General features: G+C 38.1%; 1 protein-coding gene across 2 annotated transcripts in view; it reads right to left on the bottom strand.

Annotated features, from left to right (window-relative positions):
• The window catches only part of lrp5 (low density lipoprotein receptor-related protein 5), a 161,774-nt gene that overhangs the window by 63,710 nt on the left and 78,202 nt on the right, over positions 1-19,862 (bottom strand). For both annotated transcript variants that reach the window (XM_078415374.1, XM_078415375.1), the window contains exons 5-7: positions 17,348-17,479; positions 10,325-10,721; positions 9,949-10,120 (exon numbers count right to left, since the gene is read on the bottom strand). In XM_078415374.1, coding sequence (XP_078271500.1) covers positions 9,949-10,120; positions 10,325-10,721; positions 17,348-17,479 — 701 coding nt within the window. The remainder of the gene's footprint in view (positions 1-9,948; positions 10,121-10,324; positions 10,722-17,347; positions 17,480-19,862) is intronic.

Here is a 19,862-nt window from a genome sequence, read left to right as displayed (position 1 = left end):
CTTATCAATCTTATTGCTTATAGTGCCATTCATTACAGTATTGTGGAGTTACCATCACGAGTGATATTTGTGTATTTTCCATTTTTTGGATATAAATTCACCTACGGACAGCCATCATTACTTGGTGAGGGCCTGCACTGAACAACGATATTTCAATAACTACCACAACAACGATTTAAATTTATGTGATAGTTTAAGCATAGTAAAATATCGCTCGGTGTTTCCCCACAATTAAACAAAATTTAAGATCAAGCTACAGATAGGCAAGTCATAGAGTCAGTCTTACAGAGTGGAAACAGGCCCTTCAGCCCAACTTGCCCACATCATCCAACATGTCCCATCTACATTGATCCCACCTGTCTGCATTTGGCCCACATCCCCTAAACCTATATAGAGTCAGAGAGTCTTACAGTTTATTTTAAAGTTTATTTCAGTTTATTTCAGTCAAGTTTAGTTTCCATATGCACAAGTATGGTAATGTATAGGTACAATGGCAGTCAATTTGACAGTCATAACCTTTTTACCCAGCGGGAAATGTCCAACACTAGAGGGCATAGGTATAAGGTAAGAGGGGGAAATTTAACGGCGATGTGTGGGGTGTTTTTATTTTACACATAGTAGTGAGGGCCTGGAACACATTGCTCGGAGTGGTGGTGGAAGCAGAAGCCATAGTGGTGTTTAAGAGGCCTTTAGACACAAGGAATGCAGGGAATTGAGGGATATGGATCGTGTATAGGCAGATGAGATCAGTTTAACTCGGCATCATGCTTGGTACAAACATTGTGGGCCGAAGGGCCCATTACTGTGCTGTTATGTTCAATGCAATGAAAATCGTGCAGCAGCATTGTAAGCACAGACAATCAGACACCATATAAATCATTAATTATACATAAATTGTGTAAGACAGTGAAAAGAAAAAAACTGCATAAACAAGAATTTAGTGCAAACCACATTTAGGATAGCAAGTTAGATATAAATACGCTAAGACAAAAAGATGAATATTAAGGAGTGTCATAAAGATAAATGGACATGCAGAGAGTTTAGAGAGTAAGTTTCAAAAACAGAGGCTCAGAAATCAAAGGCACAGCTGAGAAGGCTGCAGCAATTATATTTGGGAATGCACAAGCAGCCAAAATTGGAGGAGTGCAGTATTTAGGGAGGTTTGAAGAGATTACAGTGATAGGTAGGGAGAGAGCATGGAAGAATTTGAAAAGCATCTAAAAGTCAATTTTCAATTGTATAATGTTGAAATAATCCAGTGTTATACCATTGAATTTCTTTGGATGCATGCCAGAAACAAGCTTTCAGTGGAAACCAGTGGAAACCAGTGAGTTCTGCTGACACTCGTCTATGCATATTTTTTCGATATTAAATTCAAAGAAATATGCATCTGTTTGTTTTCTCCTCAAATTGGGCTTTTGGCATAAGAATCTACGATGTTAGAAATAAGGAGGTACGACAGCTGGGGAAAAAATTCAAGACAGCAATAATTTTCTCAAAATAGACACAGAAAGCTGGAGTAACTCAGCGGGACAGGCAGCATCTCTGGAGAGAAGGAATGGGTGACGTTTCTGGTCGAGATCCTTCTTAAAAAACTTGCACAAATAATTCAGTTTGCCAGTAGGAACAAGGTTCTGTTCAGAAAATGAGCTTTCATAGGCACAGGGATATCTGCACAGGGAACCTGGGGGGGAAGCTGTACAACCAAAAGTCTTCCATTTATAGTCATTCAGGCACTGAATAGGCACATTCCAAATGCCACAAGGCATATTCAGGTCCCTTCAATCAAGTGACCTGATGTTTATTTTATCTCTGACAATGAACTCATACAAAATATGAAACAAAGAAATATACAGCATTTTATGCCAATTGAACAGCACATATTTTTGTTTATTATTGTCTGCAATATTATTCATGATAATGTTCTCCAGTTACTGAAAAAACAATCCGAAAAAGTTATTGTCTTTAATTGTTAAAGATTTATGCTTAAAAACTTTTTTTTTTAAAGTTATTTATTTATTTATTTGTGGATTTTGGATAAGAACAGCACTTTTCTAAAAAATGACTCTGCAGCGAATTCAAGAAAAGGAATGCTGAAAGAAAGATTGCCAAATGGAAGTTTGAGTTTGAGAGCCTTCTGTTAGAGGGAGTGCGTGGCAGTCTGTAGGGGGTTCTCATAGGTCCCAATCAGGCCCCCATTATGCCTTCACTGTTAGAGAAAAAGGTGAGGGTCAGCTTCCTTTCCCACAGAACCACTCTGGACAATCAAAAGCTCCGAACGACAAGCCTCTTTCTACAACCATGATTGAGTACTAATGTCATTTAGATTCAACAAAGCCCCCAAAAAGAGGGGAAAAAAAGAATGTGCAGTAGGAACATCATTCTAAGAAAGATTGGTAAACAAAAAGTGCTACTTTGTAAAGAATGGATGAGGGTGGGAGGAGGAGAAATTCTGTTATTGAAATAAAAGTTTCTTTAAACTTCAAACATTGTAAATTTATCACGGCACTTCCTGTATTTTAATCGTGAGCGCTCCTAAAAGTAAGGCCTGGCTGAATTAACGATTTTGTTCAGTACCACCACCATTTTTATGCTCTTTAACACACAGCATTAATATTCAGATGTCTATACAAATCTCTACGCACAGTATCACTAAACTGAAAGCAGTTTCCTTTTGATTAAGCCATTCAGCAGCTTTATTCCTAGAGTGCTACATTTCCTTAGCAATTCAAAAAAAAATTAAAATGTTCACTGCTGCCTGACACGACACAAAGTCAAGCAGTCCTTTTTGTCTCAGGCTTTAAAGAGAAAGATGCAGAAACCAGAAGCACGCAAATGGGAAAAAGCTGAAGCAAGTTTAAAACAGTAGATCATTTAATCTTCTCTAATGCAAGTGCATTCCCTGCACTCTAAATATTATGCAAAATTTTAACTTAAGTGAAAAACAAGCCAACATAACAAAGCTATGTATAAGATTCCCAAAGATTTCCAGCCAATATTAAAATTATCAATCTGACCAGAAAATATACACCTTCAATCTTCTTTTTAGGTAAAGGAACCGCTAGAAGATAGTGACCATAATATGATAAGTTTTCATCTGCAATTTAAGAGAGAGAAGGTTAAATCAGAAGTGTCAGTGTTGCAGTTGAACAAAGGGGACTATGAAGGCATAAGAGAGGAGCTGGCCAGGGTCAACTGGAAAAGGATCCTCGCAGGAATGACAGTGGAACAGCAATGGCAGGAATTTCTGGGCATAATCCAGAAGATGCAGGATCATTTCATTCCAAAGAGGAAGATTCTAAGGGGAGTAAGAGGCAACCGTGGCTGACAAGGGAAGTTAGGGATGGAATAAAACTAAAAGCAAAGATGTATAACATAGCAAAGAGTAGCGGAAAGCCAAGGGATTGGGAAACTTTCAAAGGCCAACAGAAGGTAACAAAAAGGGCAATATGGGGTGAAAAGATGAAGTACGAGGGTACGTTGGTCAAGAATATAAAGAATGATAGTAAAAGCTTCTTTAGGTATATTAAGACACAAAATGTTGGAGTAACTCAGAGGGTCAGGCACCATCTCTGGAGAAAATGAATTGGTGACGTTTTGGGCTGGGACCCTTCTTCAGTTACCTACCCACTTTCTCCAGATATGCTGCCTGACCAGCTGAGTTTTCCAGCATTGTGTTTTTATCTTTGGTACAAATCAGATCTGCAATTCCTTTTTTATTACATATGGTGCCTTAGCTTTTTGTTGTTTGCATCATCCCACTCCATCCTATTTGTGTATTCTCTTTAAGCTCTATCATTTTCAGTGATGTCCATATTCTTCCATTTTTAGCCATCTCAGTGTCCATGAAACACTCTCCAATGCCTTCATCTATTCCTCTTTAATTTTCTTTGTCTATCTATCAGACTCACTGTGAACTGCTTTGAACCATTTTGCCACAGTAAAGGAATTACACAAATACAAATCAGCAATTTGTTGTTACTAACAATTAACAGACAATCTGTGAAAAACAAGATACTCTCAACAGCACAGTCGTAACAAAGAACAGGATCAATTTTTGAACCTGCAGAGTTTATTGTGCAGGATATTTAGTAAATCTAAATAAAAACACTTGATGAATGAACATTTGGTAAAACAGCAACATACTGCTGCTACTAATATTTTAACAAAAGACAAAGCCTCTTTCGATAAATGATATACTGATAGCCAAACCCCTGACTGATGCCACCCTGGCAACCACTGAAAATCTGAAGCAAATTTCCCTGTCTCACAACAGCTATATGTGAGAAAAGACCAATGCAATAGGTTGCGATAGGATGAACAATGGAACTCTGCAAATTGTCAGTAGATGGTGAAACATTGTGCAAACCAGAGATAGCCTAAGTATGTAACAAACTAAGATCAATTTTTAAATGAAAACTGAAAGCTTAGGGACATTTCTCTTCAAAGCTGAAAAATATTATTTACAATTTCCACATGCAGTTTTTCTATATATTTTTTCCATTCTTCAAATATCAGCATTCTTGAAAGCTAGTAACTTACTACCAAAGGACTTATATTATGAGGTTGAGAAAAATAATTTGCTATGTGGAAACCCAAAGCCATCACCATGTGGCACAGTACAAATGCCAACAGTATAAGTATATTATCGCCACGTGTACTAAGATAGAGTGAAAAGCTTCATGTGTACCCGCCGATCAAATCATACTATACATGAGTACAATCAAGCCTTACACAAGTACAACAGGTAGGCAAGGAGAAATGTACCAGAGTGTACAATGTAGTGTTACAGCGTTAAAGCATTACAGTTACAAGGAAAGTGAAAATTTTAAAAATGCAAAATCCGCAATGATTCGGCGATTGGGACTACACCCTAGATTTGATAAGATCTTTCAGTAGGCTGAGAGCAACGGGGGAAAATGGTTTCTGAACCTGATCGCACTTGCTTTCCAGCTTTTCATCTTCTGCTCGATGAGAGAAAGAAGAAGAGAGAATGACTGGGGTGAAAAGGAGCTCGATTATGATGGCTGCTTTCCTAACACATCATGAAGCGTAGATGGAGGCGGGTGTGTGTGGGGTGGGGGGAGGGAGGCTAGTTTGTGTGATGGAACTGGCTACATCCATAACTCTCTGCAAATTCTTTCAGTCTTGGGCACAGCTATTGCCCAACCAAGTTATGGTGCATCGTGATAATATGCTTTCTACAGTGTATCTGTAGAGGTTGGTAAGAATCATTGGAGACATACCGACCTTCTATAGTCTTCGGAGGAAGTAGAGTCATTGATGTGGTTTCTTGGCCATAACTTCAATATGGTTGGTCCAGAGCTAATTGTTGGTAATATTTAGGCCTAGAAAATTGAAGCTCCCGATCATTTCCATAAAATATCAGAAAGGGCATTAGGAGTTTGAACAGGCGTTTGGAAAGATAGGAATAGTCACAGTTGGTTATCAGCAAAAGTGGCTTTAAGTTAACTTGGATGCCTGTGGGAAGATCACACCTGCTTTCTTGACAAACATGAACTAACTTAATGCAAACCATCAACCTGACCAGAGATCTGCAGACCACAAAAACTTGATGCATCATTTCCATTACTACCTAGATAATTGGGAGAATGGACATAGTTGTTGGTTTGAGACTAGAATTCTTCTTCTTAGGCAGTTATTCGAGATCGGGGATAACTTGTTACCACTCCAGTTTTCTGGGTTCTTATTGGCTAATGAAGCCAATATGTGACCTTTCCACAGATAAGGAGATGGCTGGTCGGTGAGATGGTGTACTTCTTTCACCACTTAGATATGGGTTTGGTGTGCTCTTAATACAGGGGCTCGAGGTTCTCAAGCACCCTCCAAACGGTCCTTATCCACTATGAATGTTTGTGTGTCAGAGATTCCCAGAAATCAGTGGTCATGTTGCACTTCTGCAAGGAGGCTTTTAATGTATCCTTGAACCTTTTCACTGTTTACCTTATAATAATCTTCCACAAAAGAACATTAAATAAAGCCTTTGATTTGGAACTATTTTGTTGGGCATGCCTGGTGTAGCTGAATGAGAATAGCTCAAGGCTTCAATATTGGTGGCCTCGAAGAGGATGCTGATCCTTACAGTGAATTTCATGAAGATAGGATCAGTATTGCTTGGTAGACCATGCATTTAGTGCCAGGTCTGAGGACTTGACCGTCAAATATTTTCCCCTCAGCAGCCCGATTCCCCTCAATCAGCCCGATTCTCCTGCTGTTGCACTGAAGGCAGTGTGAATGTCATTATCGATGCTTGTCATCGCAAAGAAGTGGTTCCTGAGTAGTGGGGAATAGTTGACATTTTCCAGGGTTTCACTGCAAACTTTTATTGTTAAAGCAATATTACAGTGCAGAAGGGGCAGGTTGGTAGAGGATCTTGGTCTTCCAGATTTTGAGTTATGGTGAATTCGGCAGGGCCGAAATAAATCCAGTGGTGTTCAACAAAGTTGCATCATTTCCTCAAGACTTCACTCAATCTTTTTCTGCAATGTTTTACATTATCAGTCATTAACCCTCTGTGGAAGTGGGGTTGTTCTGCAGAACCAAGAGAAAACTCCCAGAGAGACGACACTCCAGAATTGGTTACCTAAACCTAAGTAAACAGATGATGCTTGCATCCGTGTATGCTTGGCAGGCCGAGCTCTAGGATTCACTTGCCACAGCTTCAGAATTATGGAGAAAGGCAATACTTATTTTTGCTTGGTAATTCCTTAGTAAGTTCCACATTTCAGTACTAGTTAATTGCCATTCTTTTTACAATTCAAGATAATCGAATTGAAAGATGCAGCATGGAGACAGGCCCTTCGACCCATTGAGTCCATGCCGACCATTGCTCACTCATTCATGTTAGTTCTATGTTATTCCACTTTTGCATCCTCTCACTGCACAGTAGGGGCAATTTACAGAGGCCAATTAACCTACAAACCACATATCTTTGGGTTGTGGGAGAAAAGCAGAGCACCTGGAGAAAATCCAGGTGGACATAGCGGGAACGTATAAACTCCGCATAGATAGCACCGAGGTTAGGATCGTTAGGTTAGAACCGGGTTTCTGGCGCTATGAGGCAGCCGCTGTACCAGCTGCTTCAGGACATCTTCAGAATTATAGCTTTAGTTTTTTTGGATTTGAAAATAGGAACAAGCCTGTAACAAATATGTCACTTTATATGCCTTTTCTTGCATATGTTTGGTCCTGCATTAAAATTAACATTAGAAGTGGGGAGGGGAGAAGTTTGTTAGTAAAGAGCAATGTCGAACCAATAATACAAGAAACTTAATCCTGTTGCTGAACATTAATCCAATAATAACAAATCTGAATCTATTTTAAAAGTTTCCATTTTACACACGTATTCCTATTTATACTTCTATTTTAACTTGTACATCGTTCAGTATACACAAACAATTAAAAAAAGCCATCCCATTTATAACAATTTTCTCAGTCTTTGGAAAGAAAACCTTTCGAGCTGGCAGTTTCAAACAATGTTACCCACAGGGTGCCAAAGCTTTAGGGAGAGCCCTATAGTCTATTGTAACGGAAGGTTTGACAAGCTGTGCCAAATGGTTTCTTCAGAATACAAGATTTTAATGAAGTGACTGGATTCTTTGTGCTGCAACTCTGAACAGCACAGATGCAAATGCTTCTGCCAAGAAAAATAACTGCTGTTTTCACTGCATGAAATTTCACACTTAACGAAACCTGCCAAGTGAGGATGCAGCAAATCTGTAGTTCATATCAAAATTCTTCCAACCATTAGGTTTGATACATTGAAATGTGTATGTAACATTTGAAAAAAGTGGCACTACTGCAATCAAAGACTGAAACTTGTACAAGCCACTACAGCTGTCACCAATACTTTCACCTCGCAAATTTAATTACACCAATAAAATGGCAGGAGAATGATAAAGAGGTTAAGCCTACCATTTATAGAGGGCAGCAATGCCACGATATATCATGGTTTTTTTTGTTGAGTTTCATTCGACACAAGATGCTAAATCAATAGCATCTTGGGAAAGTGAGGGTGATTGCAAATATTTCTACAATTTGCCATGTGAGCACATAATTCTACTCCCATTAAGGTGATGAAACATGATACAGGGGAAACAGTGAAATATGCCTGCAATTTATGTATGATTTTTTCAGCCATGTTTTCTTAACATTTCTACTTTACATAAATATTTTAAAAGTTGTATGCTTTATATTTTATGTTGAGGTTATGCATCACATTTTTTAATTTCAAGAGCCCCTTATAAGTTAAAGGCTGAAGAAGCAGAATGAAACATGCTTAGTTAGACTGCAGAGAGCTGTGTGCATATTATTAATATTATGACTGCAGCACTACCATACAACTTTCAAAATTGCATTCCATTTACAATTCACCTGAGGTTTTAAAAAATAACAAGAGGAAATTCAAATTACAGAAAGGCAGTTTTCATTAAATTAGGAGAGGAAAATAAAAGGAGACAATTTTAAGTTCCAAGAGCCTCAAGCTTAACTTAACTTCTCCATGATTGGCATTGTTCAGTTATGAAATATTTACCAAACAGCAGCTCCATCTTAAGTAACTTGGCCAATCATGGCAGGCAGTTTCATGCAAATATATGTAGAACTTTTAAATATGGGAATATGGACCTAGAAGTAGGAGCATGCATTAAGTAGAAGAGTGGTATAATATCTTTACTGGGAGAAAGATATTCAGGTTAAGGTAGATAAATCTATGAAACCGCTTGAAATTGGCTGCAGAGAAAAACTTAAGAATAAAATGATGAGTAAAGCAAAACCATTTTCATTTGTAGGGCAATTACCAACTGCAATAAGTTAACAGGGAAAGTTACGAATGTTAGCACTATAAATGGGTTTAATAGACAATTCTGAGGAGAGAATGGTTTGATTTAAAGAATCACTGTGGTCAATTTAATCTGATTGATCGGATTTCATTGTGTTTCTATATATTTTTATTGTAATGTATGTTGCTGCCTTATGTTTGAAATGGTCCTGCCGAAATAAATTAGATCTACACTTTATTCATTGAAATATACAACGATAAGAACATTGGGAAGAAAACAATCAAATGATTAGATTAAATTCTGAAACAGTCTGGTTTAAATTAATGACTATTGGCCATTCCTGTAGCATTACATTTCTAGATTTTATATTCTATAAATAATTCAAAGTCTTTGTTCATTGAAAGACTGAGGCATTCAATAATTTGAATTTAGCAACATTGAAAACACTAATGAAGCATGGAGCAGTCATTTTGCCATAATGAAATGTAATTGGAATATTATAGCAACTTCAAGTTCAACCGTATATAGCGGCACGGACTTGGTGGGCCGAAAAGGCCTGTTTCCGGCTGTATATACATGATATGATATGATAAACTGAAAGCCTCATTAGAACAAAATAAAGGGCCAGATTTTGCTACTTGTTTTACAACAGATTATCAAGTGATTCTCTATTGTTGATTATAAGAGTTTGCCGTGGCCAAATTATTTGCCATGCTTCTTACATTGCATCAGTGACTACATTCAAAAGTATTTAACTCTCGCAGTGAAAGATGCTTTAATTAAATTCAAGTATTTCTTTGATTTACATGTGTTTATGTAATACTGTTTACATAATCTTGTTTTTTATTCCATTAACATGATATTATCATATCTCTTCCAACAATTGCTGATTGTTGGAATTATCACTTCCGACAATCCCTGACACTATATTCTTATCTCCAAGGTTTACACCGCATCTCCACAGCACATATGAAGTCTTAAAATAAAATTTTAATCCAGGGCATCTTCCCTACTTGCTGGATAGAAAATGGTAATGGCATTACATGTAATTTGCCCATTATTCTCTTCTTGTGCCACTATCTTATTCCGGGCCAAAATGTATTCCAATCTTGCTGTTAAAGGCGGAGATTTCTCTTTCAGAACTTACCTCAATTTTGTCCGTTTTAGCATCACCCCAATAAAGTTTGTCTTCAGCATAGTCCAATGCCAAGCCATTGGGCCAACCCAGAGAAGTGTTTACCAAAATTATTCGATCAGTGCCATCCAGGTTTGCACGCTCTATCTTCGGGTTTTCACCCCAATCTGTCCAGTACATATAGCTGCAAAAATATTTACATCATTAATGTTTTGATATTTTTGGAGTAAGCTTATATTATCCATCATAATATGACTAAAACCTGTTGAAAACTTTTAGCTGACAGACCAATCCCTTCATATTTACATTTAAAATGTTAGGCTTTATGATATATAATTAACAATAGTTTTTTAATTATGTTTAAATAAATGAACAATTGTATACATACCCAGTTACTGGATTAAGTACAATTGCTCGAGGCTCATCAAGACCTTCTGCTATCAATATTTTTCTTGATGTGCCATTAAAACGAGTCACTTCAATGCGATCAGTTCCTGTATCAGTCCAATAAAGATTCTGTGCTATCCAATCAACAGCTATTCCATCGGGATGGTTAACTTCTGTGGTCACCAATGTCTGGGCCCCTGAACCATCTAGAAATGCGCGACGAATGGCTCTAACTTCATCGTCAGTCCAGTAAATATATCCCTCCACTGGATCATAGTCTATTGCTATTGCGTGCCGAATATCATCGAGCTGAAGAATGACGTCTGTGAAATCTGGCATGTCTAAGGAGATACGTCGTAGGTCTGTTCTTCTTGCAAGAAGCAACACCTCTTCAGCACCTATAGAACAGCAAAAATATATTAATTGCAGTGCTACCTCAGAACTTCAACGTGTACAAATATGTTACACACCGATTTTCCGACCTTTTATTTAGCCAAAACTAAAGAAAAGTTTCCACAAGTGCCAGACATTTTAGAACTATTAATACACAATTACAGTTTTTACAGCTCAAAAAGCTCCACCTCCCACATTGCTGGCTGTCAAAAGATGTCCGAGGTATTATGGGAGCAAGGCCTTCTGACGGTGCCTCTGAAGTCTGCCTACCATTTAGAGCATACCAATGAACAGCAGGGTTGTCCATCCATAGCCAGACTAGAGCTGGTGGGGGGAAGCAAAGGAAGTGATTTTGAACAGGGAATAAGGCAAGCAAATACTATACCTGCACATTTCTCAATGGCAGCTGCCTGCAGAACTTGTACTGGCCATGTTATTCCTGCATTATTAGCTGGGAATTGAGATATGAAGATCACTCTCTCTGCCAACCATTTATGCTACAGTATAAATGGATGCCATGGAACATCAGAAAGTGTTCAGTGTAAAAGCACACATGACCAGATCCTCACTGTTGGGGCCATGAGGTGCGAGAGTCCCCAAGCCATGGAGGTACGGTCTCCTCTAGGGACCAGTGATGACGACATCTTGCATTGGGTTAACTGATATGGAGAAGCTGTGATACTTGTGGGTGAGTGAAGGATAGAAAAGCGAGCCTGACAGATGCTGGGGACAAAATATTGTCATGCCAGTGGTGATCCATTAATTTCCATCTCCGTCAATTTGCAGCCGTGGGATTTGCATCTTGTTTTGCTGCGAGTGAAAAACACAATTTGAGGATTGCAGCTTTCACAACTTAGAGCTGGATGTTATCATTACACGTGTGACTGACACCACGCAAATTACAGTTGCACAAAGTCCACTGTGCCTGTATGCACCCAGGTCAATTTTCTGCTGGTGGCTAATCCCAGAATTGATCACAAGCACAATGTAATTTATGAAAGAGTCTGGGCCAATGTTCCAATGGTTGATGGTTGTCTCAGAAATGATCAGTGCTGAATCTAAGCTTTCATGTTTGAATCTGCATTTAAAAACATGCCATAATAGGTCTGATTCTGAGGTATTTCTTTGCTTTTCTTTTCCACTGCGTGACAATTAGTGTAGAAATATTTTGTGAATCATTTCACATTCAGTTAAAGCACTTAATAGTGCACTTTCATGTGAATATGTTCTTTACTAATGGCACACAGCAGGAGTTCAACTCACATAATTCCAATGGCATTCAATGATCCTATGTAGGAAGATGGGTTGGCAAATTGCTTGCAAGCACTTGCAAGACAAAGATTCTCCTGATGCAGGTATATGAAAATGCAGAAGACTAGCTTGTAAAAATTTGGCGTATGTGCAGATGATGCATTTTCCCTAACCAATAGACGGCCCATTGAAATCCCTCCTTGCATTTTAGAGTGCTTCTTGGGTGAGTGTGTGCTCATGGGCACCCTTGGCAAAATAATGTCTAAATAGTGTAGATCACTCTACAACAGTTTGATTTAAAGGAACAATAAAATTACAACTGGAGTTTTGTAGATTCAACAAGTCAAATCTTTAGAATATGAAAACAGAAAATATTGCACTCAGGAATCAGGCATGAAGAATAGTAGTTCGCCTGAAATTTTGCCCTTTCCCCCCCTCTGCATACAAGCTGTTTAGTTTAGAGATACAGCACGGAAATATGCCCTTCGGCCTTCCGAGTCCACACTGACCAGCGATCTCCGCACACTAACACTATCCTACACACAGGAGGGTCAATTTATAATCATACAAGGGCAATTAACCTACGTTTTTAGAGTGTGGGATGAAACCAGAGATCTCGGAGAAAACCCATGCGGTCATGGGGAAAACGTACAAACCGTACAGACAGCACCCGTAGTCAGGATCAAACCCAGGTCTCTGGCGCTGTAAGGCAGCAACTCAACCGTTGTACCACTGTGCCACCCACTGTTGGTTCCCTGATCTTCTGAGCAAGTCCATCCACAGATGTCTCTCCACTCTCCAGATTTGATCAGTAACCTCTTCTAGTCTTGACAAGCCCAAAACCATGACTCTACCCTACATCAGGTCTTTCTTCCCATAGCCTGAATTTGCCTGCTATGCGCTGGGCATGAAATAAATAATGCACGGATCATTCAATAGCATTTGGTTTCTTGGGCTTTGGATCTTGCTCACTTTTTAAGACCATGACCAAAATAGTTTTTGGAAAATCTCATAATTGATTGACGCTCTCATGTGATAAAATAATTCTAGTCCATATATTTATTATATTTGAATATTCTTTTAACATTTTCAACATATAGGATTCCTAAGATAAAATTTATTTTCAAATCAAAAAATTACTCAATATTTAGAATTAACCAAGAGGAAAAGAAACACTCCTTAGTGGATCAAGGCATCGTGTTTCAAACACGGTAAGTGATGAATGCATTCATGAAATTAAGAAGGCCCTTTAGAATTCCTAATTTTTTGAAAGAAACTTAAAAAAAAAAATTTGCACTGATTTTAGAAGGGAATTTTAAATGACAGCAGTGCACAATGTATATCAATGAAAGTTTATAAATTAGTTTTCAAACAATGTTTGTGCAAGCCATTAACTGATTATTGATTAAGGCAGTATTATTAAGTTATGTTTCAGGACTAAAAATTGAAGTTAAATCTCCTTTGTTAATCCTGAGTCAAGAGTGACATGAAAAATAGGAGAACATCCCACAAGTTGACAAAATGCTTTTTCATCCTTCTCTGCACCACCTCAAACTTGACAGATGACAAGACAGTTTATAATGTAGTAACAAATGTGTCAATTTATCAACCTAATGCAAACAAATGTAAAGAGAACAGACAGAATTCCCCAAGCACAGGCAGAACGCCTTACCATTTGTCTTTCTGCTAATCACATTAACACAATGCATCATTGTTTCATCCAAAATCTCAGTCAACACCACTGGCAACTCTTGCTCTTTCCACCTTCTAACTCTGTAATGAAATTGGTGGCGAACAACTTAGTTCCAAAACTATTCTCCTTCCTCTCCAAGTTAAAAACACCAAGACTGTAATTCTTGAAGCTTGAACGGAACTAATTTCCAGCATTCACATATGCTATGCTTGGATCTGATGTGATGCCTGCCTTGGGAAAGATTATTTATTTTACAATCTACACTTTAGTTTTAACTTACAACTAACGTGCCAGGAAGCTGTTAAGGTTACTGAGGGAAAGCACAACGTTGGCACTTTTCATCAAACATGTTAAGTGTTTCAAGACTGGAAACATCAATAAGCTTGACTCTCAACAATCACCATTCATTACAATGCATCATATTTTCAAACAATGCTGATCCTTTGTTCAAAAATTCAACTTGTATATAACGAGTATGCAACATTTTTTTTAACTAAAAGCAGTGCAATCATGCAAGAATAATGATAATAAGATATTTATAAGAGAATAAAACCGAGGTTAGTCCTTCTAAACTATTTTCAATTAAGTATGTTTTTTTCTTTCTCTCCATTTTGGTCATGTACTGCCCTGGAACATTCAAACTATTTCCACCAAAGTTGATTTAAGGAGGATGGAATGGAATGAGAGTGGCTTAGGGTGATATTTCAATATTCTTATTGGAAAAATGGGTGATCTGCCCAATTAAATCTTGGGCTGCAAGAGAAGCGATTTTATTTAAAAACTAGACCAAGTGGACCCATACCTCTCCCTCATTGGTGCAGCACCCTCTCCTCCCCCACTCTCTCCTCCCCCACTCCCCCCTCCCCTCTCCCCTCCACTCTCCCTATCCTCCCTCCCTTGCTAGGAGATAGATTTGAACTTTAAAATGTGAATAACTTAAAAAATATAACACTGATTTCAATGAAACTTGTTCCATTAGCACAAAAGGGACGACGGTGGGTAAGGTGGGCCTAAAATTGGCGCGCTATCGTGTACCATTTTGGCTGTAGTTCAGGAACAAACAAACAAACAAACAAACAAACAAACAAACGAGAGTTTTAGTATATAGATAGATACCAGTGCAGGCACCGTGTACAAACCAGACCTGCACCGTGCTTCGTACAGTATAAACTAAATGCAAATTGTAAGTGTGGTAATATGCATCAATTCCAACATGCTCAGAGAAAGTGTATTCAAATTGACATTCAGCAAAATTTGGTTCAGAGGACAGGGTAAAGCAGATACAAGGAACCTAATATAAGAGTACAGAATGCTGGACATACTCAGCAGGTTATCTTGCTATGTGGAAAGAAAAACAGGGTTAACACTTCAGGTTAATCAGTTTTTATCAATACACTGCTGAGCATTTCCCACATTTTCTATGTTCACATAATGACATTTTAGTTGGTTGAAAGAACAAAACTACAGTTGAACTAAACTGTAATACACATCTAGAAATAAAACTGTGGAAAACATGTTTGATGATTATTGTTAAACTATGTTAAACTTAAACTTGTGAAGCATATCAGAAAAAAACGAGCAAAAAATCTATGCAAAAATAAATTACATAATATTGGAGAGAATACCAATAAATATTTTTAACCCAGGAGGGTGAAAGCTTGAGGTTTAAAATACAGAGATGAAAATTCTCACTGCAAATTGAAGCTTGCAGACTTTTCATGTCTACAAGACCACAAAGGTTTGGGTGTGAAAGGGATTATATCTTATGAAACTAAACGCTACTAACTTCCAAATTTTACTGAGATGGGAAAAAGGGCAGGCAGCCAAACTGTTTCCAGATTGGTTGTCATTTTAAATATGTCACTGAGAGTATAAACCTCTGATTTAACCTTTGTAGGTTTCACTGTGGGTGGCTGGGTTTCTCAGGCTTTGGGAAACCCAGCAGCTCCCTGAAGTGAGGGCAGGTTCAGGGAAAAGACAAGTGCTCTTCTGTGCAGCAGTGCAACGACTAAACTCCCTAACGTATACAAACACAACACCCACGCACAACTATCTTGAACTCAGACTAAATGATGCACACTAAATGACACATTTTGGAAATAAAACAGCATGTTTAGAAACCCCAACCCCCAAAGCTTTTCAACAAACACTATAAATTTAATTATGTAACCCACACCATTAGTTATTCATGTCTCTACGAAAGATCTGAGAAAATATTTCATAAACTTTGTTTGGACGTTGCATGGTATCTTGAAAGGAATGTTACTTGATCAGTTTGTAAATTTCGCAGTGCACGAGGTTCAGGGTAAAGTTTGCTCGAACACGCACATTTGTGGCTTGTTCGAGCAAACTTTACCCTGAACCTCGTGCACTGCGAAAGATATCGAAAATTGTACATTGGCTCATTAATAAGGAGTTATTATGCAGCGTTGGCAGTGGAAATGTGGGCAGGATTGCTAATGTTAGTGGCTAGGGTCTTCCATGCATCTGTGCATGGTGATAATTGCAAATCACATAAGGTTTTCAAAGGTTCATCTTTCATTGAAATTTAATTACAGGAGGAAAGTAATGTGGAAATCCATATTTCAATTTCTCAGTTGTTGTCTTTGTATTTAGAATATCAGCGTAGAAATTTGTTTGCATTTACTCGTAATGTTGAATTGTTTCGCTAACTTACCATTAATCAAAATCTCCCTTTTTCCCCTTTAGGAAAAAACCCATCCTTTTAGAGTCAGTCATATGGCAGAGAAACAGGCCCTGCAGCCCAAATTGTCCATGCCGATCAAAATGTCCCATCTACGCCAGCCCCACCTGCTGCATTTGGCCCATATCCATCTAAACCTATCCTATCCATGTATCTGTCCAAGTGTTTTTTAACTCTTATAGTCCTGCTTCAACTACCTCCCCTGGTAGTTTGTTCCGTATACCCAACCACCATCTGTGCGAAAAAGTTGCCCCTCGGCTTCCTTTTAAAATATTTCCCCTATCACTTTACCCTCTGGTTCTTGATTCCCCCAGCTCCAAAAGATAAAGTTGTAGCCTGCCCAACTACTCCCTATAGTTCAGGCTGTTGAGTCCTAGCAACAACCTTGAAAATTTTCTCTGCACTCTTTCCATCTTAATGACATCCGTCCTTTTGCGGAGTAACCAAAACTCAACATAGTAATCCAAACGTGGCCTCACCAACGTGTTATACAACTGTTACATAACATCCCAATTTCTATACTCAATACCTTGACTGATGAAGGCCAATGTACTGAAAGCCTTCTTGATCACCTTATCTACCTGTGAAGGCAATTTGAAGGAATTATGTTCTTATACAACAAGATCCCTCTGCTCTTCAGGGACCTACCATTCACTATGAAGGTCTTGCTCTGGCTTGACTTCCCAAAATGCGAACTTAGCACTTATGTGCATTAAACTCCATTAGTTATTCCTTTGCCAACTTGTTCAGCCGATCAAGATCCTGCTGCAATTCTTGATAAACATCTTCACTATTTACCTATCTAACACCACACACTTTAGTGCCATCTGCAAACTTATTAATCGTACCTTATACATTCTCATCCTGATCCAAGCACTTTTACTTTTATGCAAGCACAGTTTGAATGAGTGAATATGGGTTTTCCCTTTCTTCTCTCGACAATCGTTAAGCCAATGTTTGAGCATATTAATAGGAATCTTTACCTTCTTTACAAATTTTTCCATCTTTTTTCAGTTGGACACCAGTTGGGCAAGCACATTTGAAGAATGGTTCTTTTGGTGACAGGAGGCATAAATGAGAACATCCTCCATTAATTTCATCACATGTGGTAGGAACTGCAATAGATAAGTAAAAAGAAATGAAGATCTTTTCCACAGATAAAGCATTTAACAAATGCCTTAATACTCATGTTAAACAAATCAATTACATATCTTCTACATGGAATATGACTCTTTTCGCCCTTTTATTTTCTTTTGAAGACATGTACGAATATATAACAGGGCAATTAGTTAGAGAAAGAAAGATAAATTTAAAAAGTTTTGATCACTATCCAGCGACATGCGATAGATAGTGCGATACACAAATGGTGAGGAGCATACTTTACGTTCAAGTTTTAAGCACATATAGATTAACCATTGGGATATTGCATTATCACAAATCCCATCCGATCCACATACATTCCCGAGTTTGTTGGATAGGGATTAACGACAAAAATCTCAACCAAGTACTCAGTCTCCCTTATCTGAGGTTCAGAGGCCAAAGGGAGCCATCTTAGCACTGTCACATTTTGGACAGATTCACCACAAAAGTGTTGAATTTTTTAACTACTCGTGGCTCACCACAATTTTTGGTATTAGAAATTTTCCTTTTTGATTTTGAAGAATGTAAACAAAATAAGTTCAGATGCAACTATTTCCTTTGCTTTAAGGATACCAATGCATGCAAACAGCAAACTTTGATTTTCTACTGCATTATTCTTAGCTTCTTAATCAAGAACCAATTATCTTTGAAACAGCAAGGCTAGAAGTGACTCATAAAAACAAAAATTGGGAAGGCTGGCATGACAAAGAAATTAGTTTTACGTGTCATGACAAAGAACAATGTAGTTTAATTACTATGTCTTGAAGTGAAATATTTTTACAAGAGTTTTCTTTTGGACAGACTTGTTCAAGTTCAGATTTGGATTGTACTAATATTGACTTGCTCACTTCAGTGTGAATGGTTTTAAAATTAAATCTACATGATGATCTTGAGATAAATATTTTCACCAGATCATCACCAAATCCTACTCTGAAGGAACCAAAATTAATCCTTAAAAGCAGTGACAGACAAAAGAGGGGATATTTGTCTTTCTCGTTAAACTAACAGTTCACTAATAAAACATGAATATGCATGATTCTCATGGATTAGTTTTCATGACAGGTCATTAAATATAAAGTATCCTTCAGTTATTTCAATAAAAGAAGGAATTTGAATTGCACCACTAAAGTGCTTTGCTACACTACAAAGGGGGATTTTTTTTGGGTTGACCACCGAAGCTTACAAGAAAAGTTAAGACTCTTGGCAAAGTTTTTAGTATTTAATTAACTTTTTGCACAGGCTATCTTGCAGATATTTTGTGCTTGGAGTGGAATTAGTTGGGGGGGAAGGCAAGGAGCAAAGAAGCTTTAACACGTCACTAATTACTGCACACGGCTCAACAGTTGTTCTTAATGAACAAATGGTAAATTTAAATTGGGATTTAAAAAATTCCAACTTTGTTTTCAACTTGATTGTAAGAACTACATAAATCAGATGGCTAAAAACTACTGAACTGACGGGATAAATTAGGTATTACACTGTGCCAACATAATTTACATTTCTTGTTTAAGACGTTCTACTTTATAGGCCTGCTAGAAGGAGTGAATGGGAAAAGGAGGAAATTTCTCCTGTGTATTTGGATGATATTTTCAAGCCTAAAGATAGGTTTTAGAGAACAATTGTTCAATAACATCCTAGCTTGTAGCAGTCAGACTTGCAAAACAATGTTTTTACAGATTTAAATTGTGTAGAATTTCAGCTCATACCACTCCTTGCACAGTGTTAAAATCATGTTAAATTTTGAACTTGTGCCTTGTTACCCAGAGTTCAAAGTACAATGGAGGTGCAAATAGATGTCACACTGGTTTTGTCTCAAACAGGAAGTGAGCTTTGTTCAAGTGTAGGAAGGAACCAGATGCTGCTTTAAACCGAAGATAAGACACAAAAAGCTGAAGTAACTCGGCAGGTCAGGCAGCATCTCTGGAGAAAAGGAATAGGTGTCGTTTCAGGTTGAGACACCCAGACTGAGAGTCAGGGGAAAGGGAAAGGAGAGATATATTCGGTGATATAGAGAGATAGAGAACAAATGAATGAAAGATATGCAAAAAAAAGATCAAGGAAAGGTGGAGCCCACAATGGCCCACTGTTGGCTGTGGGTCAGGCGATAACATGTTATACAGACAATGAAACTTGACAGGATGACAGTGAAACTAGTACGATGACTAGGTTGGGGGAGGGACGGAGAGAGAGGGGATGCAAGGGTTACTTGACATTAGATAAATCAATTTTCATACCCCTGGGGTGGAAGCTGTCCAAGCAAAATATGGGGTGCTGTTCCTCCAATTTGCATTTGGCCCCACTCTGACAATGGAGGAGGCCCAGAACAGAAAGATCACTGTGAGAATGGGAAGGGGAGTT

This window comes from Rhinoraja longicauda, chromosome 18 (assembly GCF_053455715.1).
Source record: "Rhinoraja longicauda isolate Sanriku21f chromosome 18, sRhiLon1.1, whole genome shotgun sequence".
Classification (NCBI taxonomy): Eukaryota; Metazoa; Chordata; class Chondrichthyes; order Rajiformes; family Arhynchobatidae; genus Rhinoraja; species Rhinoraja longicauda.
This window is presented reverse-complemented; position numbering and strand designations above follow the sequence as displayed.